Raw genomic sequence first — 23830 nt, 5'->3', positions numbered from 1 at the left:
ACTTAGGTTGCCTCCATATCTTGGCTATTGTAAATGCTGCAATGGACATACGGGTACACATATCTTTTCAAATTAATATTTTGGATTTCTTCAGGTTAACACCCAGAAATGGAATTGCTGGGTCATAATGTAGTTCTATGTTTAATTTTTGGGGGGAACGTCCATACTGTTTTCCATAATGGCTGCACCAATTTGTAATCCCACCAACAGTGCATGAGAGTTCCCCTTTCTCTACATCCCCGCCAACACTTGTTTATCGATGATAGCCATTCTGATAGGTGTGAGGTGGTATCTCACTGTGTTTTAATTTGCATTTTGCTGATGATTAATGATGTTGAGCATCTTTTCATATCTGTTGGCCATCTGTATGTCCTCTTTGGAGAAATGTCTATTCAGGTCCTCTGCCCATTTTTTTTTTTAATGGCTTGTTTTCCTGGTGTTAAGTTGTATGACTTCCTTATACATTCTGGATATTAACTGCTTCTTGTATGTATCATTGGCAAATATCTTCTCCCATTCAGCAGACTGTCTTTTCATTTTGTTGATGGCTTTGTGTGAAAAAACTTTTTAGTTTGATATAGTCCCATTTGTTTACTTTGTCTTTTGTTTCCCTTGTTAGAAGAGACAGATCGGAAAAAATATTACTAAGACCAATGGCAGAGAGTTTACGGTCTGTTTTCTCCTAAGAGTTCGGGTCTTACGTTTAATTTTTATCCTACTATTTCACTGAATTCATTTACTATTTCTAAGTTTTTGATGGAATATTTAGGGTTCTGTATATATAATATCATGTCAACTGCAAATAATGACAGTTTTACTTCTTCCTTTTTAAACTGGATGCCTTTTATTTCTTTTTCTTGTCTGATTGCTGTGGCTAGGACTGCCACCACTATGTCGAATAAAAGTGGTGAAAGTGGACATCCTTGTCTTGTTCCTGATCTTAAGGAAAATACTTTTAGCATTTCCCTTTTGAGTGTGATGTTGGCTGTGGGTTTGTCATGTATGGCCTTTATTGTGTTGAGGTATGTTCCCTCTATGCCCACTTTACTGAGAGTTTTTATCATAAATGGATGTTGGGTTTTGTCAAATGCTTTTTCTACATCTATTGATACAATCATATGACTTTTAGCCTTCATTTTGTTTATGTAGTGATTGACTTGCAGATATTGAGCCAACCTGGCATCTTAGGAATAAACCTTACTTGATCATGGTACATGATGTTTTTAATGTATTGCTGAATTCGGTTTGTTAATATTTTAAGGACTTTTGCATCTATGTTCATCAGGGATACTGGCCTATAATTTTCTTTTTTTGTAATGTCTTTTTCTGGTTTTAGAATCCAGGATAATGGTGGCCTTGTAAAATGAGCTGGGAGCCTTCTCTCCTCTTGAAATAGTATGAGAAGGATAGGTATTGTTTTTTGAAGTTTGGTTAAATTCACCTGTGAAGTTATCCAGTCCACGATTTTTGTTTGTTGGGAGTTTGTTGCTTACTGAGTCAATCTTGTTGGTAGTAATCGGTCTTACAACAGCAAAACTGCATATTGCAACAGAGACTGTATGGCCTTAAAAACCTAAAATTTTTATTATTTGGCCCTTAACAGAAAAATATTTGCTGACCTCTGCTATAATTCATCAGAGATAGCATTAATTTATCTTCAAGAGGAAAGAAAAAGAGTAGGAAATATTAAAAAAGAAGATACAAGAAAAGGAATAAATTAATTTTAACTATTATTTATTGAGTACTTACCATGTAAAAAATACTGTTTTAGCACTTTACATATATTAATATTTTTAATCCTCACGACATTCCTATGAGGCAGAGACTACTATCCCCACCTTATATGCATATGTGGCAGAGAGGCTAAAACAAACTTGCCCAAACTCAATGGACAAAAATTACAGAATCAGGATTACCACCCCGGAGTCTGGCTCTAGCATCTGTGTGGTTAACCACACTGCTTTATCACTCATTTTGCCTATTTAATTTGCAGTGCATTAATGGTGTTGATTTTCTTAGAATTAAGGTGTTACAAACTATAGATGAACCAACACTGGAATAAATGAAGAAGTGTGTGGCAGTGCAGTCCTTAGAGAACTTGAGGGATTACAAAAGCAACGCCTATCTTCCTTCTTAAGGGCAGGAAACTGAGGAAGACACCCCCCTGGACTCAGTCATTGTCTTCCCACAATCAAGCCTGAACTCAGAAGCTCAGGAAGGTTCCATATGCCAGCTGAGATATAGCATGTTCTCCTGCCACGTGTCTTGCCTCCTCATGACCAATTAAATAAAAGTATCTGGACTGTGCAGCCAAGATGGGGATACTTCTCCAAACTCCTCAGTTAATTCTAATGTTCAGCCAAGCCACGGTTAAAACCCACCGCACTATACTTCTCTCCTTCCAAGCAGAAGAGTGGTAATTACAAGAATACAGGTGAGGGGAGGAGCAAAGGTAGAGACGGGGGAAGTTGACAAACCTTGTCTTTGAAGAACAGAATTTTTATTTACTACACCAGCATGCTAGTAAAGAACATTTCTAGTCTTTGTCTCACCTCTATATCTGGATTTTCTTTTTTTAAAGCAGGTATGAAAACAAACTAAATATTTCTATATATGTAGTATGTACGAGTGTATTTAGACACGAAATCCCTGTAAGCATACATGGCAAACGGTAACTATAATTTTTGCCTTATCTGTAATTTTTACTTGATCAGCATTTCTTTTTCATAATGTATTGCTTGTTTAGTTAAAAATAATGAATTTGTAAAAATAAAGTGTGACTAAAAAATATCCAAGGATTACTTTAATTATACTTTGAACAGGATAAAATAATTATATGCAGAGCTAATAAAAATTGCTTTATGCTTTCCTGAAAAGCAGTTTACTTTTTGTGAGAGCACAAAACATATAATCTCCCCAATTTCTACGTGCAGTGGAGATGTATACTCTAACAAACCTATTAAAGAATCTTTTCTACCAGAAGGCTATTACTAATTAAAGTCTTACTGGTAGTAATCTATCACAACACTTAATGTGATAGGAAAATATTTTAAATAATGAGAAATAATAAAATGGAAACATTTTGAAGTTTTGCAAACTTCAAATGTCTATTATACATTTTATAATCATTAATAATTTCATACATTTTGTTAAAATCAAATATCCTCCTTATAAGGACCATTCATTTAAACGAATCTGAAGTTTTCGATGCAGCTTCAGAAAACAAAGAAGGCAATAGGGATGGTAAAGCCGTGCCCCAGCAATCACACAGGCGTGGCCCAAGGTCTGAAGTCCTAAGGAGTCACGGCTCAAGCGTGGGTTGCCACGTTTGCTGCTGTCATTCTGAGGATCCAGTTTCACATATATTCACAATGGTTAAGTTAAATTCTGTACCAAAGAATAAATCTCCAACCTGGTGAAGTGTAAGCCTCAACAGACAAAATCACATTTGAGATGTTAATTTTTTAAAAAATATCAAGCAAAGAAAAGATTATTACTGCGAAGGCTTTTCACTCCTCTAGATGAAGTGCCACGCCGCAAAGCAAAGTGAACCTCTGTAGCTGTGGTGACAACTCAAGTGAAAGAGAGGCTATTCTTAGAAAGCAGTCCTGTCTGAATTGCCTAGGCACTGAATATCATTTTTTTTTATTTTATTTTATTGAGGAATATTGGGGAACAGTGTATTTCTCCAGGGCCCATCAGTTCCAAGTTGTTCTTCAATCTAGCTGTGGAGGGTGCAGCTCACTGGCCCATGTGGGAATCGAACCAGCATCCCTGTTGTTCAGAACTCACGCTCTGACCAACTGAGCCATCGGCCACCCCAAATATTTATTATATTCATTATAATTAGTCTTCATCCTAGTGGGGAGCATAGCACTCTCAGAAGAGATTTTTCTTTACAAAGGTAAACTGACTCTTCCAGAACACTAAGAGCATTTGGAAGTCTCACTTAAGAGTGTATCTGAAAGAACAAGATTAGCTCATAGAATCATAGTTAGTAGGGTCAGAATCAACATTCAAAGATTTTAGTCATGGTGTGAGTAATTAAATTTAAAGGAGAAACTGCCCCAGAAAAAAATGAGTGCTTCTTAAAAAAACCTAAAAACATTTCTACTTTGAAATCCAAAGCATGACTGTTTTGCAATGTTTAATAGATGCCCATAGAGAAAACTGCTTGAATCCAGCAAAAATACTAGATTGAGTGTGAAAATCAAGTGCTAATTCACTGCAAAGTGTTACCATATACGTATGTATTCTGATATTTTTAACTTTTTGAGACTCTAAACCTCAAAAAACATGTATGAATAACTCTAGAGACAATATACAAAGGAACTCTATCAGAAATAGCACAGGATATCTAAAATAAGAACATCACCAGAAGGAATAAAAGTTAGACAGCAGAGAGTATATGTCCAAGATACTTCAATCAATAAACCAAAGATTAAAAGGCATATTAGACAGAAATGTTGTGGTTCCAGATAGTCCCAGAAAGCTCACAGCTCAACAGCTTGTTTGTTCACTTTCCAATTTGAGAGGTGCTTTTAGAGTTCTGAATTACTGCCAGGAGCTAAAAGGTCTCAAGCTGAAAAATGTCAATCCTCAAAAATCTGTATTATTCCAGCCCAGTTAAAATACATATACATGTCTTTAAAAAACAAACAAACAGCCAAACTTAAAACTGCAACTTGTAATCTGAAAAAGAGACAGGCACATCTGCCTTCTTAATGAAACATTTTATATTTCCAGATATAAAAGTACAACACTATAAAGTTACAGTAATTAGAATCTAGTACTACCAACCTCAGAGTAGGCAAATAAAGGAATGAAAAAGAAGAGGAAGCCTAAAAAAAGACTCAAGCATATAAAGTGCTTCCAATTCTTAAATAACCCAGCAATTCCACCATAAATGGGAATCTATATTACAGAAAAACACAAGCAAAGAAAGGCGTGTGACAGAAACAAAAAGCTAGGAAACAAAAAGTCCTCCAAATATCAGAATGGATAAATTACTGTACATCAACACAGCAGAATATTGCTAAAAAGAATGAGGTAGGAATTATATATAGTGACATGGTGATCAAAACACCTTAGACAACAAAGTAATTGCCACAGTTAAAGTTCAATCTAGTCTTTTAAAAAAGATAGATGGGTACAGCTATATAAAACTATTTGTTAGAATATATACAGGAAAAAACTGGACAAATATTCACATTAACGTTGGTTGTCCTTGTGGAAAGGGATTGCCACTTTCTAAGTAATACATAATCATAAACATTAAAATGTATAGACTAAAATAATTCTACTTCTTGGAATTTATCCTAAGAAAATAAGACGCATGGGAAAATTGATATTCAAAGATATCCAGAGCAGAGGTTTTATAATAAAAAATTGAAAACCATAGGGAGTCATTTAAAGAAATGATGACAAATGCACACAATGGAATACTATACATTATTTATCCATTAGCTATGACACTATTAAAATATATTTTCATGAAAAATTCACAACATATTTTAAATAGGGAGCATAAAGTATTATACATCTGATCTCATTTTTTTATGGAAAAAAAATATGCACTGAAAACCACTGGGAAAGATACATACCAAAATGTTAACAGGCTGGAAGGTGGTTTTTCTTTTAGCTTATTGCACGCATACTCAACAGGGGTAACACTGCCCCCAAGGGGGTAAAAATTAGCTCTAGAGGGGGTCCAAAAAAACCCCAACTTAACTCGTTTAGTATATAAAGCACAGATTAACATACATAAACAAATATATATTGTATCTGTGGTATCAAAATTTCAGGAGGCGGGAGATTAGGAAAAAATATCTAAACAGGCTGAGGTGGGTGAACAAGTGATGATAAAAAAGATTGAGAAACATTGCCTCATTGGTAGTTTCTCATTTTTTCTACAATTAAGTTGGTATTACTTGGTTTGAATAAATATATACATTGAACTAATTAAAGAGGAACATACAATAAAAAGTTAAGACATGCCATTAATTTTCATTATGAAACATAAAGTATTGCATCACAGTCACCTGGGGGTCACCTGGAGGAGTAAACTGCAGATTCTATGGCCCCCCTCAGACCTAATAAAATCAGTATTTTTGTGGATGGATGAGGCTAGTGCCCTTTATTAAATGAGGCACATACCACTCCATGGAAACATGAAATCAGGACTGATAGGTTTTAATTTAGTCTAAGAAATTTTTAAAATTATATACTAGAGTGGTAAAAATAACACTAACCTACAGGTCCGGAAATCTAGGAATACCTGGTAAACTCCTCCCTTTCCTTTAAGGAATTTGAGGATTCAAATTTCTTGACAAACAATCACACACACCCTATTAGTCATTATCTGTGCTAGGCACAAGGCATTGCAAAAAATATAAAAGAAATAAGCAATATTCTTAAATTTTGCCACTAGAATACACTTCAGTTAAATCTGCAAAAACTAGCATTTACCACTGGCTTTCTCAGGGCACCGTTATTCAGTTTTTAATCCTATGATGGAAATTAGACAAGTAGGGAACAAAAGTCACCGCTGGGTAATAATAACGGGGTTGCTGTCAGCTACACTCAATTCTCCAGTGAACATACTTAGTGGCACGTCAGCCTTGCAATATGCAAAATTTTGCCTACACCAAATTACAAACCTCCCATGTTAAATGCGCTGAGTTTAAAACATTAAACCACGAATGCCAGGATTTACTGTATACATAAATAATGGCACTACCTAAGTGCATAGCTAACAGTCCCACTTAACTAAAAGAGAATACACAGGGTTAGTCAAAATAGTGGCTATAAAGCGTGGGGAATTGCTCCAGTCCCTAGCCATCTTCTACTCCAATTTCTTACAGACATCAATGCCAACTTTAGGTGATAGTAGTAGTAATGCCAGCAATAATATTTAAGTGCTTTTTGTATGCCAGGCATACTTACTTAATCCGCAAACACGTCTAAGAAATAGGTACTATTCTTTTTCCACTTTATAGATGAAAAAAACGAGAAATAAAGAGGTGAAGTAACAGCTGGTAGGCACTACACTCAAATTTTCACCGAGAGTCTTTCCTGCTGATCACAAATACATTATTCAACGGCTAAATGTTCAAAGTGAGATTTGGCATACCATTTATAGAAATAAGTTTAAATCCTCTAATTAAACAATTATCCATAAAACAGTACATAAATGAATGTAACTGAGGCAAATCTGAGTTAGAAGAATCAAACAAAAGTCTTTTAAGTCTTCATATATCAATGGGACAATACTTTTCCCATTTTCTCTCATTCCCTGCACCCAGAAAATGGCAACCTAATTTTGTTTGATTTTGTTTCAAAGTACAGATTTTATCATTACATATAATTCCATCTCAGGAATGCAGTCTGTTTATTAATTCCTTTGTAAGGCCTTTAACTTATTTCACCCCCTAAGAATCTTCATCTTTAAAAGTTTTAAATTTCATACTCTATAATGAATTCATTTTAGAAACTTCCATTTTCTAATTATAAAATATATGAAGAATGTATTGAGTTTGGAAGATCAAAAAAATATCACCTGTAATCCCAACAGAAGATAACTCTTTTGGTGTTTCCTTTCAGTCTATGTGAATAGACATTTTGTAAAAATAAAAACTGAAACCATACTATGAAAACATTGGTAATCTGCCTTTTCTCCCTTAACAACAGAGCACTTTTTAAAAATATGCCGATGAGTGCAATTTTATAACTGATTTTCTACAAAACACTTTGGACTAAAAAAAAAAAATTGTTATATTGTAAAAATTAACCACAAAGTGGAGAGGGGATGGTGGGTCCTTCATCTGAAGAATTCTCTTTTATAAGTATTTGTTTTTAAAAAATCATTTGAAAATTTTCCTGATTTGAAGGCATTTTCTTTGCACTAAAAAATCTGGCATGTCCATCTTCAGCATGTCAATGCACAGAAGACATTGAACACACGGTTGTGGAAGTGTTATGGTTGCAAAAGATCAAAACGGTGACAATTCCCTGTAGATAGCAAGCTCAGCTCAGTACCCTTGAACCGAAGCAGAGCCAGCGAACACCACCACAAAGTGATGATTCTTTATTTCCAGTATCTAAGGCCTATTGCTTACATCCACAGCAAGCAGATGGCACTGAGTGGTGACACAAACTCAAGCTTGTTCTATCGATGACAGCAGTCCAAGTCTAAAGCATAATAAGGACAGAATAACTACAGCATCTGAAATCCTCCAACCCATGGTTTCAACTGCTGATTTTGGTTGGTTCTTAAATTATAATGCTGTCATATTCCCATGTAAAAATTATGACATTTGAGTACAAGTGAGAAATTACTAAACACTTATAATTCAAAGGGATGTTTTACAATCAAGTTTGTCTGAAGTGTGCTATTCAATATTCAAAAGCCACTGGAACTTTTTAAAAAAACAGTATAACAGTTGACTAATTTTGAGTTACTTAAGTTCCAGACTTATAGGGATGTTTAAAAGAAACACCATCAAAATAACTTAATATCTGAAAATCTAAACAAACAAAGATGGGTCTGAGAGATAAGATTCACCTTCCAAACACAATTGCCCATGATTTTTCTTAAGTTAATCTGATATTCTTAAATAATTAAATTTACTAAAGTTACACTCTCATCAATTTTTAGATATACACATCTGTAGGGCAAATTGATACTTGTACTTTTTATGCAAAACAAATTTCTGAAGCATGAAAATTTCATACTAAACCAATTATACGATTAGAATGGAGAGCAGTGGGATACAACAGTACGTCTAAAAGCTGTCATATAGAAATCTATTAAAAAAACACACACAAACAAACCCCACAAAAAACAAAAAGAGCACTTTGAGGATACCAAGAACCAAAATATCAGTTATCTTTTATAAAACCAGTCATATTATAGCCTTAGTCTCAGACATCTAGAAATAAAATTTTAAATGTTCCTTCACAAAACCACCCTCTTCATTCTAAGCGTATGTACTTGCAACTCAAACCAACAAAACTGACCCACACTTCATGAAGCAGTGAAAATGCCATGAAAAGGTGAGATTTGTCACATTCTCTCTGACGGTCCCTGCAGGCCCACAACTAACCTAAACTGTTCTTTCTTCATGTTCTACGTTATCTCCTCAGAGCCTTCAGTTCATCAATTTCATTTCTCTTTTTGTGAAAATGTCTTTTCCAGTCAAGCACAGCAACTTCCACGTGTAAATCCCGTATCATAATCCCTTCCTTTTCGCAACCTGCTACTAAAATAGTTTCTTTAAAACTCTCAATTATCTGCACCTCCGTTCATCCCTTAGGCATTCATGCCTATTTGGTAATCATCTCAGAGAACTCTAAACCTCAGAGTATTAGGTGGTAACTCACCTGAAGGACTAGAAACTGTAAAACATGCAGATTAGAGACCTTATACTATTTCTCTGCCTCCTTATTAACATCAGTTGTAAAACAATTTACCACATTATGTATTTTTTTAACCCTACTATTATATTAAATGAATGATCAGTTCATATTTCTGAACCACACACTTTGTTGTACTAAATATAGAGCAGAAACACATGCCCCCACACAACTGAAACAGACATTAGATGGACACCTAGTGTTGGCTACTTAATAATTTCAACTGTTGTTCGACCATCGCATTTCAGAGAACTACAGTAAGTTTTTAACACATTAAAAATATTATATACAAACAGAACCAAAAGGTAATACAATGAACGTGAATACAAGGGTTTATAGCAGATTTTTCTTAAAAAAAGCTGAAAACATTACAGACTACTCAGACAGCTAAAATTTCAGTGAAAATTACAGTTTCCATGTTTCTGGTTTTTATTCCCCTCTTCAGGATTTTTACTGTGTGATTTATTTTAAGTAACTTAAACCTCATGGGGGAGGAAGGCGTTTTGTACAGAAAAAAGATAGGTGAAGTCATTCATTTCTGAAGAATTTTCTAGACTCATCTGGAAGAAAAATAGTGTGTTGTACCAAAGAAAGGATTATAGTGACAGAGGCAGTCTCCTGCCATTCACCTACTGACAATCATTCATTCGCTCATGTTTGCATGTAGCAAAATGCAAATATTTACTGATCACCTATTTTATACTTTCTACTGCAACAGTCCCTGCTTCTGGTAGTTTCCTGTCAGCATTATTCTGTAATTAGAGTTTTTGAATTTTCATAAATTATATAGTTAAAGACTTTGAGTTTCATCATCTGTAAAAAATGGGCAATATTCATTTTGCAGATTTGCTGTGTGGATTAAATGAGATGCAAGGGCTTTACCTTCAAGAAAGTAATAGTCCCCCTCTCCCAGGAGGCCCCTCTAGAGATTAGGACATTTATCAGTGGTTCTCAACTTTACTATGAAAAACTTATAGTCTCCATGGAGTCCATGTCTTTAAAGGTTTTTACCTACCAACTGCATTGACATTTCATTAATCAGATAAGTAATGGCTAATTAGAACTCTCTAATTGGCAAAAGACATGAAAACTAATGAATAGTTAGGTTCTCGAGGTACAGGCACAATTTTTATTGCATTAACAGCTTGCAAATCACCAAAATGTTTGACAATGATTTGTGATAATTAGTCTTAAAGAGTTTGAGACATTATGTAATTATCGGTCAAAGCGAAGATACATAGTATTTCATCTGTATAAATCTATTGATAGCAAGTATACTTTTCATTAGGCTGTTTGCAATACTAAAAATAATTCACCCATACCTCAGCAGACCCCTGAGAAAACATAATTCCGTGTTTCCCCAAAAATAAGACCTAGCCGGACAATCAGCTCTAATGCATCTTTTGGAGTAAAAATTAATATAAGACCCAGTATTACATTATATTTATTATATATTATACCCGGTCTTACATTATAAAATAAAACCGGGTCTTGTATTAATTTTTGCTCCAAAAGACACATTAGAGCTGATGGTCCGGCTAGACCTTATTTTAGGGGAAACATGGTTTGTGTACCGTAAGTTAGTAATTTTCTATGTCTAGAGAAACTACTAATTACCTGTAGATGTGTTTCAACCCCTGTATCATTAGTAACACCATCTTCAAAGTTACACATATTTATCCATAAAGATAGGTAGTGATATCCGATGTCCACCCATTGTATTTCTAAGAAGAAAATACAAATCCTTCACCACTGACTTCAGTGATTTGTCCCTTGCCAGCCTCACCTTCCAGTCTCATCTCAGCTTAGCGCGACACCCTTCTCCGACATGACGAGCTGCTTCCCACTGTGGGGCTTGTGAACCAACTGGGCCCTCTGCCTGGTTCACTCTTCTTGCAGATGGTCACGTCTGGCTTTTTGTCCCTCAGGTCTCAGATTAAATACCATCATCTCAGGGAGCTTTTCCTCAACACTTAGGCTAGACCCTGCCATCACTCTCTATCATTTCATCCTGTTATTGCTTCTTCATGGCATCTGTGACCTCTGAAATTATTTTGTTCACTATTTGTTTCTTTCCACCACCACCAAACCACATTGGTATAAAGAGCGCCATAAGAGCAAGTCTTATTAACTATTCCATCTCCAGTTCCTGGAATAGTACCAGGCACCCAACAATCAATAAATATTTGCTGGATGGGTTAACTAGCCAAACTGTTCAAGATTATTTTGGGGATGGATTTTGATTTCTTAGTCAAGAACTTATGTTTAGCATTCAAAATTGCTGATTTAAAAGGATTAAGAAAAAAATGCTCTTTTGATAAAAAGAGTAAGAAAAATGTACACCATATTTTACCAACAGACTTTATGTTCTTTATTTTAATCCTTTGGGACAGAACATGAAAGTCTATTCCTGTTTCACACACTTCCTATGTCATCTCATGTAAAAATTGAGTGAATTAAAAAAAAAATAATTATACAATAATTTATCATAATTTTTAAGTAATTTCCTATAATAGTATATCATGAGCTACAAGCCTCTCAATCTAATAACATATTTTTCCTGCCAAGATGAAAGCAGGCTTCTAAGAATGGAAGACATCCATACTGGGGAAGCCACGGCTGCCACCATGGTGACAGCACCAGAATGGGCCAGACCAGGGAAGATCCCGTTCTCAGCTACGGTTGGGGAAGACGGGGAAAGGGTAAGAGTCATCACTCCTAGGAGAATGGTTATAGTTCTGATTTCTGTTGACAAGCAGAAACACCTTTGAGCCAATTCAAAACAGACTCAACTGGAATCTTATAGTTTGCAACATTAAATAACTGTTTTGAATATCTGAAGTCTCTTTAGTAAACCAAGTATCATTCAGTTACCAGATTTGGGTTTTTGTATTTCACATAAGAAAAAGATGGTACTTTGTAAAAAGTAACACATACACAATCACTAATACTATGTGTGGCGTTTGCTTATTACAGTCATGCCCTGCTTTACAATGCGAATATATTCTGAGAAATGCATTATTTGGCGATTTCATCTTTGCGTGAACGTCAGAGTGCACTTACACAAACCTAGATGGTACAGCCCATTGCTCCTAGACTACAATACTGTACAGCATGTTACTGCACTGAGTACTGCAGGTAATTTAACACAATGGTAAGTATTCGTGTATCTAAACATAGAATGGGTACAGTAAAAATACAGTACAAAAGAAAAAATGGCACACTTGTATAAGGCACTTATGAACAGAGCTTACGGGACAGAGTTGCTGTGGCGAGTCAGTGGGGGGGGGCATGGATGGGAAGGACATGACTGCAGGCTCCTGCAGACTTTGTAAACACGTACACTCGGGCTACACTGAATTCTAAAACAACAGGAGATTAAACCAAGCATGAGACACAGTGATGCAATCAAAAGACACAGTAAACACGAGGTACATGAGGCTTCTGCTGGCATGATGTGGCACATTGTTTTATAGCAACTCTTTTTTTACTAAGTAGAAAGAGTACACTAAATTAACGATAAAAAGTATAGTACAGTAAATACATAAAAGCACTAACAGTCATTTATTATCATTATCAAATAGTATGTATTGTACATATTGTACGTGCTATACTTTTATGGAAGTGGCGGCACGGCAGGTTTGTGTACACCAACATCGTCACAGACACGTGAGGAATGCATTTCGATACGACTGTAAGTAGGAGAAAGGAATTCTGCAGCTCCATGATCATCTTATGGGACCAGCATCGTATATGCGGTCTGTCACTGACAGAAATGTTAGGTGGCACATGACTGTAATTTTAAAATATTTTCAAGGGTACTTTTAAAAGGAAGAGAGCTGAATACAAATCAACAATAAGGACTTTATTTCTGAGTTTAGAAAAGATCTGAAAACTAAAAGAAACATTTAGACAGGTCTAACAACTCAGTGGTTTAAAAAATGCAAACACCTTGAAAGTATCACAAACCTGTATTTATTTTTTTAAAATTGGAGGTTTGCGTTTTTTCTCAACTGGTAACACTATAGGAAGATAGCTAGCAGATAATTCACAGTCATGTGAGTTTACTCGGCCACTCAAAAAGAAATAGTAATATCAACCTTTGGGCTAACTTCCTTAATGTGTTATTTAGCCAAGTGGAAAGTGCAATTAGCGTAGAAGCAGACCAGGTACCAGAATGACTAAGAATGGCATTTGCAAACTTTTTTTTTATTAAGAAATTAAGAGGGAAGGGAGAGAAGTACTAAAATATTTTTTCTAAATATCATGTGGTCTATTTCCTAGTTTTCATTGTTCCACATTTCACTGCCCTCAACATTCTAAGCTGCTTAACAAACACGAAGTCTACACTTCACTTTTCATTCATTACTTCTCCTCACACAGCTGATGCTCCTGAAGCCCAGTCACATTTACAAATCCTGGAAAGACCACACGCAAAGGATTTCACCTTACGTTGAAGTATTTTAAGATAATACATTCCAGAAATTCAATATCTAAACATGAGGATTCCCTGTTAACTAAGAACTGAAACACTAAATAAATGAAATATCTGAGGAGACTATAAATTTGTCAAAGAAACAGCATCAACATATGCTTTTCACTGATGAACAGGAATCTTTTACCTTCCAATTGCTTAAAAAAGGTAGCAACACCCAAACTGTACTGAGTCCTACGGTGTCTTCTTTTGGAGGTTGCCTAACTCCACATAGCCTCTCTCTTAGATTCAGCTGTTTTCTTTTGAATTCCTCTGCTACACTTAAAGATCCAGAGATCTTCACAACAGTGACTCTCTGCAACTTCCCCTCATTTTCCTTTAAATGCTCGTATCTTACCTGTGCTATTAGAAACAGCGTCCCTGTCTTTCTTCCTCAATTCATTCTGTACTCGGTAGCCAGATTCATCTTCCAAAAGATGGAATCATGTTCCTCATCATCAAAACTTCTTGCACTCCTGAATAAAGTCTGTACTTCTCAGCCTAGCATCCAAATTCTAGCCTCAATCTACGTTTGCGGCCTTATCACTATGTTTGCTAATTATACAATCCTAGGCTTCTGTCAAATCAGGCTCCTGTCCTCCAGCAGCTTGTCCTGAACTTTCTATATTGGCTCATGCCATTCCTACCACAAAGAATGTCTACCACTCCCCTCCAGCTGCCATTGCTCACAGCCATTTTGCATCTCTGCATTTAATCACGTAAGCAAGGCCACACAAATGTCATCTCCTGCCCCACCCACCCAAACGGGCAAAAAGCAAAAAACTCACTCAAATTTAACAATAGCTTTTATTAAATGGCTTCTATATGCCAACCAGTCTCACACAGTATTTCAAATCCTCTCAACAATCCTATGAAGTAGGTATTATCTCCTTTTAAAGATGACAAAGCCAAAGTTCAGAAACATCAAGTCATATATTTAGTAAGTTACCTCGAATGATACACTAAGTTGCCTCAAATCATGTACTCAGTAAGTGGCAAGGCAAGGATTTGAACCCAGGCTGCCTACCTCTAGGGCCATTACTCTAAACACTTAAGTGTTTATTTTTTAGTCCGAACCACGTGACTACCCCTTTCAATCTATCTGAAGAAATTTAGCCTTACATCATATTTCTTACTACATGCTATAAAAATAAGCTTTCTCGTGTTTGTCATTTTAGTAAAGGGAGACATTAAAATGCTATTTCTTTCCAATAAAAGAACAACGTGCAAATTGTAACTTCAAGGAATATCTTTTTATGTCACAAGGATTACTTTCACCTGAAATATTTTCAAAGAAATTCATTCTAACCAACTTTTTGAAAGATGACTGCAAATCACTAATGACGGTTTCACAGATTATTAATAATGTAAGGATTTTGTGATTACCACCCAGGAAATGTAAAAGATATCTACCAAATTGGCAAAGATTGTAAAAACTGACCTACTCAATGCCATTGAGGGTGCAGTGAGACACACATTCTTATACACAGGGCAACCACCCTCTGATCCAGTTATCCCACTTCTGAGAACCTATCCTAAAGAAAGAAAAAAAAAAAGAGATGTAATCAAAGATAAGTGTATTAAAAGGTTTGCCCCGGTGTTATTTAAAATAGTAATATTACAAAGAATCAACCTAAAAAGTCCCACAGTAGGTAGGAGACCAGTATCTTGTTCAGAGAAAAAAAAGTAGAAGAAAAACGGTCCACGTAAAAGTGTAATTCCAATTTTTTTAGAAATTAAAAAATCTGTACATACAAGGACAGAGCTAGAAAAATGCACATTAAAATGTTACTCATAATTATTTCTGGGTGACATGTTTATGGGGGCTTTTCAATATTTCTTTACATTTGTGTTCTTTTCCAAATTTGTCACAATGGAACATGAATTACTTTAAACAGGAAAAAATGTTTAAGCAGTTTTAAGCACTGAAAATGATCCAGAACCTAACAAGGGCATATTACTTGAAATAGAAACTACATTTCCTAGTGCGAAGAAGATGTCAAACTTCTTTTGTTTCCAGCTTCTTTTACGCTCCCATTTACTGTTAGATTGTATAAAGAATGCCATCCAAAACGCAATAGTGTTCATGGAATTGCATAAGGCTCACTAACTAAAAGTCAGCCAATACTCCAACAGAAAGCACCACAGTTGAACTCTTTTACTGTGTTTAGTGAAAATAATAAACATCCAATTAATCCTAACTCAAAACATGCAAAAATGGCAAAATCAGAAAAACTATTCTCATTTTGCAAATTAAGTAAATGTACTTTTGTTGCCTTTTAAGTACATCACAGTTAGCTCTGGGGAGGGGGGCGTTGGGGGACTTGAAAATAAAGCAGGCAAGCTACCAACATTCACTAAAAATATACACTGATGCATTTTATCTATATGCACATTTCTATTCTAGTGGATAGTTAACTTTAATGGCACAGGATGATTTTAATCAGTGTAGAAAAAATATTAAGCTGTACTAAAAAAAAAACCAAACTTCTCACATTAAACATAGAATTTAAATTGCTAGCTGAACAAGAAAATAAACTTCCCCACAAAGTGACATATATGCAGAAAAGCAACTTGAGAAACAAAAAGTCTTGGACTGAAGTTAATAGGCAGCAAACAATTCTTATTTTGTTATATTTTAAACAATTGGGAAACTGATAAAACACTAAAAAGCTGTTAGAAAATAAGGCCACAGAAACAGTTGATAAGCAACTAAGAGAGAATTTAAAATATTTTACTTAGACATTAATATCATTCTATTTTTATTCTACCATGAAAATACAACATTTATTTATAAAACATATGTCAGGTTCTGGCAAAGAAAATAAATTAGTAGCTTATAAATTCCTTAAATAGAAGCTTCCATCAAAGAGCCTAATATTGGGTCACTCAAACATCTGTTCAATGACTGAATCTGAAATCTACTAATGAAATTATGCAACGTTTTCACGAGCATACAATTTAATTTAAAAAGTGTTTCAAAAGACATCAATGATTTAGACTAGATACTGAAAACTACATAAAATCAAAAGATGAGTGTTAAATTTCAACTGTTAAAGTCATTAAGTCATGGTTATTTGTTTAATGTTCTATAATACTTCTCTGGAACAAAATGATTCTATTTATAAATGAATTTAAAAATATCACTGAAAATACAGTGAATGAATTTTCTCTCTGGGTTACACATCTGACAAATCTGAAATGTTCAGTCTGCAATAAGGGAGAATTTCCTACTACTACTAACTTAGAATCTTACAAGCTGCATTTGGGATTTGTCCAAGAAAAGCAGTTGTAGCCAGTTCTTTGTGCCTCTATTACTTTACACTTTTGTAGTTGATAACTAAACCATAGTTCTATCCTTAGCAGTTATTTTTTTACAACCACAATAATACAATATAGCACAGCAAACAACCATTATTGTTATAGGTATATATACTCCTGAGTTCAACCTAAGGCAGTTCAAGTTTTAATTAATCCAACAATATATTTTATCAGTTACAATGTGTAGTTTGGCATTTCCTATTCTTATGAAATATTGCCTAATTTAAATGTATTCTAGAACCAAACATGGATTACACATTTAATTCCAAATTTGGTTAACTTTACCATTCCACACTTTGAACCACCCTCTTTCAATGTGAAGTAATAAATAGGCTAAAGATAGGAATCTGTATCTGGGAAAGAAAATTTTTCCCCCCAGATTTATCTACTTAAATTTATACAGCTTAAATAAAGAAGTCATTGGTACAAAAAAGCCATTAACTTGTCTAATGATTCAACTTAATTTCATAGAACATATTGAATCCTCCATGTATATATCACGTACTTCTGAAAATCACATGAGAAGGGTTGTTAGACCACTTATAAAAAGATGTACAATATTTCTTGTCTCAACTTCACCTTAATCATCACACACAATTTCCTGTTTCTTATTGGTGCACACGTGTACCTTCTACTTCTAAAAGGCCTATTTTCAAGCAGAAATGAGAGCATGGCATAGTTCTCTGTTGAATTGCCTTATTGATCAGAATACCATGATAAACTAAGCTTATAGGTTCAATACTCACTTGGATCATTTAACTTTGAAACAAACTGCCCTCTTAACCAGTCATCTCAAAACTGTGAAGGGGAAGGGAGAGATTATGTGAACCATTCAGTGCAAACCCATAACCACTATTACAAAAATTCAAAACGTGAATGAATGGGCCAATATTATCTCTGTGCATGAAAAGACTGAAAAGCACAGTAAAAACTACCCCAAATTTCATCCACAAAAAAGGAAAAATTGGATGCTTCACCTACCTCAGTAACATATGCAAACCTAAGTATATTTGTTTAACACTAATCTTTTCCATGTGATTGGCATTAACTCAGGCAACACACATGATATCAGAATGAGCAGAAAATATTTGGAAATATGCCGTAACTTTTTTAAATTTATAAGTTTAATTTGAAAAGGAACATTAGGAGGAAATTTGTATTCACAATTTTAAACTCACCACAACATTATGATATAAATGCTTTATATGAGATATTTTTATTGAATTCCTAAAATAGGAGAATTTTAGAACTGGAAGCTTAGAGGTTATCTGAGGTTCAATGAACACTCATTCGCTGGGTCCCTAGCATGTATCAAGACACTGTGCTAGGTGCTTGCAGGTAACTCCATTAGTTCAACCACTCACTTCATAGATATTGGAGTTCCCTGCTCATGCCAAATCAAGCCAGCTAGATTTCACAACCAGAAATGCTGACCAATGCCTTCATAGTGGTATGATTTCTATCAAAACAGACTGGTATCATCCTCCCTTAAAAAAATAAATAAAATTTCAAAGATGCAATGCTGACCTTATTTAACAGAAACAATACTCTCTGTTTTGAATAACTATAAAGAATTACAACAATTTAAAACTTCAACTGTGAGAGTCCTCAACTGAGTACCAGGTTGCATAATTTATTGCAAAGACCAAAACATGGGGCTGTCACAGTTGTAAAATTCTAAAGACATACAAACAAATTACAGATACCATTAAAAAAATCCCTTTGTAAGGGGGGAGAAAAAGGAATTCTGAGTTTGAAAAATTAAATGCGGGCCGGCACAGAGGCTCAGATGGTTGGAGGGCCAAACTCCTAATGCTGAGGCCGCTAGTTCGATTCCCGCATGGGCCAGTGAGCTGCGCCCTCTACAGCTAAGATAGTGAACAACAGCTCTCCCTGGAGCTGGGCTGCTGTGAGCAGCTGGAGGTTAGCGTGAGCTGCCGTGGGCTACCAAGTAATGCCATGAGTGGCTGGTGGACACTGTGAGTGGCCGGCAGGCAGCGTGAGAGGCCGGCAGCCATCATGAGCTGCCCTGGGCTACCATGAGCTGCTGTGAGTGGCCGACCAACGACTGGCAACTGGCTGCCTCAGCCGGGGGAGCGTCCGGCTCATAATACCAGCATGGGCCAGGGAGCTGTGTCCTACACAACTAGACTGAGAAACAAGGGTTTGAACTGGAGTGGGGGTGGGGGCGGAAGGGGAAAAAAGGAAAAAAGAAAAAGAAAAACTAAATGCTTGATTGGAATGCTGATTTTATATAAAAGATCATTAACCACATATAACAAAGTTCATGGGTTAACAGTGAACTTTGGCAAGATTTGCAGAAACTCAACTATTAGATTACAAAATAAACAGAATGTAAAACTCCCTGAGAGTAGAGACGCTAATTCATTTCTCTGAGCTAATAATACACAAGCTCCAAATACGAGCTATTAGAAAATTAAACCTAACAATTTAAAAGATCTCTTTTTATAACTCAAAATTTTAAAGTATTAAATGATAATACTCAATGAAAGTGACATTACCATGAAACTTCAGATCAACAACTGTGGTGATCACTTTAATAAGTACAACCCACTCTTTGAAGGATCCATAGATACACCAAGAACACAAACATATTCACATACTTTGATTCAGTAGTCCTTCTGGAAATCAACCCCCAGGAAATATTCCAAAAGGAGAAAATGTTGCATATACAAACATGTTCATTTCATTGTCATTTTAATGAGGGGGGAAGGAAGCTACTTCTATGCCCAACAGCAGGTAGATGGACTGTTTGCAACCGCTGAAAAAGATTTAAAATTAAGATTAACCTCATTGGTCTTCCTGCTTCCTCCACTCTTGCTCCCCGCGCCCCAAGTTGACTTCCACACAACAGCCAGGATGATGCTCACAAACTTCAGTGAGAACAGGTCTCCTTTCGGCTCAAAACCATCTCATTCTTCTTCCCAAGGCCTTACAGTGTGGCCCCAGCTAATTCTCTAACGTCAAACTCTCTTGGTGGCCCTCTTGCTTACTGGCCTCCTCGCTGTCCTAAAAAAGACCAAGTACACTGAGGTGTCTTTGCACTTGTCCTCTTTGCTTGTACCCTTTTTCCCCCAGAGAATACACATCTCCTCACCTCCTTCGGGTCTCTACTCCAGTCTCCTGTCTTCCCTGCCTACCCTTCCCTGCTACTGATGCGCTAACTTACCTTACTCCCCTGCATAGCTCTTATCATCTGACATATCCTATATTTATTTGGCTATGGCCCATCTCTCCTGATTAGAATATAAACTCTATCACAGTAAGGACTTTGTTTTATTCCAGTGGGCATTCAAAAAGCACTTGTTGAATTAACATTGAATGTCGATACAATAATTATTAACTACATGAAAAACCATGTATATGAAAAGCTTGGAAGAGAACAGGAAAACGGGTTTGATTTGTGAACATTTTCAAGTGCTGTTGATATTGCTCAGCAGTATGTACAATAAAAATCATAATTCAGTCGTGATTAAGATTTTAGGCTGCCGACAGCAACTGTAACAGTCTTATTTCTTTTGAAGCCATTCTTAACTGTTACTGACTGGTAATAGTTACTAATGAGAACTTTTCCCCATAAAATTGTAATAACAATCACTCTAAAATCGTGTTCCCAAAGACCGAAAGTTTAATCTGTAAGTGGAAACACTGTCATTCCTGAGACCACATAGAACATGAACAAAGGCTGTTCAACAGTTTTAACATGGAAATGAATAATATTCAGGGATTCCAGTTTACTGTCCAGACAGGTAACCATGGTTGGCTTCAGAGGGCCCCCGAAATGGCAACATTTTGCACACAAATGCCTATTGCTTTTTTTCCTGCAGAGAGAGTCTATATATTTCACCATATTCTCAAAGGTATCAGTGGCCTAAAAAGGTCAAGCATTACTACTTTACATATTGGAAGTGAAATGCAATATTCAAATGGAAGCTACCTCTCAAAAGGACAGAAGATACATACATACTAATACTTAGACACATCTTTGTAATCATTCAAGAAACAGCCAATAAATGTCTACCACACACCAGGCACCGTACAATCCTCCACACCTTACCGAGGAAACAAGATTCACTGAAACACCAGCCTAAAAAAAGAATTTCAACCAACGCAAATGGAACTTCAAAACAGAAAGTCTTACAGGCAATCACAATAAAGACACAAAGGAGCTGGGGGCCGGATTGAGTGCTTATTATGCCAAAATACGGCAGATATCAATGACATCAAAAAAAAGAAACACTACACATACACATGCCCACCCCCACACACTGACAGGAAACCAAAAGTAAGTTTCCAAATCCTGTTTCCAGCAGCATCCCTTCTGAGACTGCCCTTCAACGTGCTTTTGAAGGTAAGAGTCCCCCATGAACACTGCGAGCCAGTGCGTTACTCTGACTGTGATAAAAACAGAAAGAATCCTCCTCCCACACCCAGAAGGCAGCAAACCGTGGCCACCTGTAAGGCGGTGGCCCATTAACCTCCTGCCCTCTTACTAGTCCCTTTCATTTCCTACACCCTCCTCCCTGCAAAGCACTGACAAAATGATCTTCCCTCCCGAAGACAGGTGACTGCTCAACGCTAGTTCTTTCCCCAAGCGGACCAGAGGTCCCCTAAACTCGGGGGCTTAGCCCTGGGAGGAGATTCCATTTGTTTCAGGCAGGAGGGTCTCCCCCTCATCTTTTCCCCACAGCAGTCCATTACACAATTCAGCTTAAGACACCGTCCCTTAACTTCCTGAGTAAAAGGGCCAGCGACACTCCTACCAGCCCCAGTTCGGAGGCACCCACGAATCCCACGGACCGTGTCCCCTAACGAAATCCAGGGAAGCAGAGACGCGAGCGAAGCAACGCCGGAAAGGCGAACACATGGCCTGCTGCGGAAGACCTGGGGGCCACGAGGGCGGGAAAGGGGCTGCGAGGCGGCGTGGGATGGAGAAATGTCAGCCGTGCGCGCTCGGGGGAGCAAGGAAGGCGACGGCGACCCCGGACCCGGACACAAGTGACCAGAGACGGGGCAACGCTCCAGGCTCCCCGCACCTCGCGAGGCCGAGCAGGGAGGACAGGAAAGGCACCCATCCCTGCAGCCGCCTTTCCTCGTGTCCCCCAAAGGGACAGCTGGGTTCGGAGGAAGCTGTGACCCGGGTGTGGGGACACGCGAGCAGCGAGGAAAGGCAGCGGCGTCCCGCCGTCCACACCTCCCGGGGGACGAGGCGCGAGGGCACTGTGTCCGGAGAGATGGCGAAGGAAGCGGGCTCGTGCCATGACACCTCCGGGAGCCGGAGGGTGGGGGACACAATGTCCTCTTTCTCTCCCACACCCGGCCCGGGCCCCTCCCGGCCGTCTCCCGCAGGCCCAGCCACTGCCGCCCGGCTCAGCCCGCGGGCGTGGTTGGCTTCGGCCCTGGCGGCTGCGGCCGGGCCTCCCCGAGCCCCGGCCCCTCCCGCCCGCCAGGCCCCCGGGCCGCCGCCCCGGACACCGAGGGAACGCGGCGGAGGAAGGGGGAGCTGGGGGACTGACCGGCGACAGGAGCCGCCTCAGCCCCGGCTCGGCCGACCCGCGCCCCCCGCTCCCTCTGGGGCCGGCCCCGGCTCCCCGCCCCTCACTCACCCCCCCGGTCCGGCGCCTCCTCCACCTCCTCCTCCTCCTCCTCCCTCCTCTCGGCCGTGGCTCCTGCTCCGGCTCTGCGCGGCGACGGCGGCAGCGGCCTCGAGAGCGGTGGCGGCGGCGGCGCCTCCAGAACGCGCACGCACGCAGCACGCAGGCCCCGCCCCCTAGCTCCTCCCCGCCCCTCCGAGTCGCGGTCCGCGAGGTTTCGGCCCCGCCTTCCCCGCGGTGTTCCGGAGTCCGCTTAAAGGGGCCGCGCAGGAAGGGGTGGGGAGAGCAAAGAACGCTGGTGGAGGTGCGGGGAGTTCCGGCTCTGCGGAGGATGGCATGGGGCGGGGTGCATAGGGCCGGAAGTGATCCGAGGAAGGGTCCGAGGATTCAGGAGAAATGAAATCTTGAAGGGAATATAACCATTTGACAAGTACTAACTGAACACTTCGTAGGTGCCAGGCACTGTTCTAGGCGCAAGGGACAAAGCCATAGGCAAGCAAGGGCCATCGTGGAGCTTGAGAGTTCTAGTGGGGTGAGACAGAGGAGACAAGTAAACAGAAATTTTAAATGGTGGTAAGTGGTGTGCAGAAAAATAAAGCCGGGAGTGGGGTGACTTTATAGCTAAGCAGATGTTGGCCCTCAGAGGACACCTCTGAGCACATAGGTGTTTGATATAAAGGAATGAGCCTAGCAAATACCTGGGTGGGGCTGGGACAGCCTTTCCAAGCTGAAAGAAAATCAGCCATAAACTCAGAGGTGGAAATATGCCTGGCATGTTGCAGGAACAACTAAAGGCCAGTGTTGCTTATAGGAGCCAACTGGCTAGAGAGCAAGCAATAGTAGGTAGGCTGAGGTGGGGAAGTGGCCAGATCCAGTGAGCTTTATGGGCGGTTATAAGAGCAACAGAAAGCCATGGGAGGGTGAGCAGATGAGTGACCACCTCTGATTCACGTTTTTAAAAGTGACTCTTGTTAATGTGTGTAAGATACACAACAGGGAAGCATAG

At 38.3% G+C, this 23830-nt stretch overlaps 1 protein-coding gene across 5 annotated transcripts in view; it reads right to left on the bottom strand.

The window, feature by feature from the left end:
• RAP1A (RAP1A, member of RAS oncogene family) overlaps window positions 1-22965 on the bottom strand; it is a 68867-nt gene extending 45902 nt beyond the window's left edge. Inside the window, exon 1 of one of the 5 annotated variants that reach the window (XM_074319239.1) lies at window positions 22837-22965. Coding sequence is in view for 2 of the 5 variants with exons in the window: in XM_074319240.1 (XP_074175341.1) it covers window positions 15330-15343 (14 nt within the window). In the remaining 3 variants the exon portion in view is untranslated. Of the gene's footprint in view, window positions 1-15329; window positions 15404-20019; window positions 20040-22836 lie in introns of those variants that run through there. The other 4 variants (XM_074319242.1, XM_074319241.1, XM_019730434.2 and 1 more) reach the window with 4 other exon arrangements.
• Between the last annotated feature and the right edge of the window lie 865 nt (window positions 22966-23830).

The sequence above is a fragment of the Rhinolophus sinicus genome, linkage group LG14 (assembly GCF_036562045.2).
Source record: "Rhinolophus sinicus isolate RSC01 linkage group LG14, ASM3656204v1, whole genome shotgun sequence".
Taxonomy (NCBI): Eukaryota; Metazoa; Chordata; class Mammalia; order Chiroptera; family Rhinolophidae; genus Rhinolophus; species Rhinolophus sinicus.
This window is presented reverse-complemented; position numbering and strand designations above follow the sequence as displayed.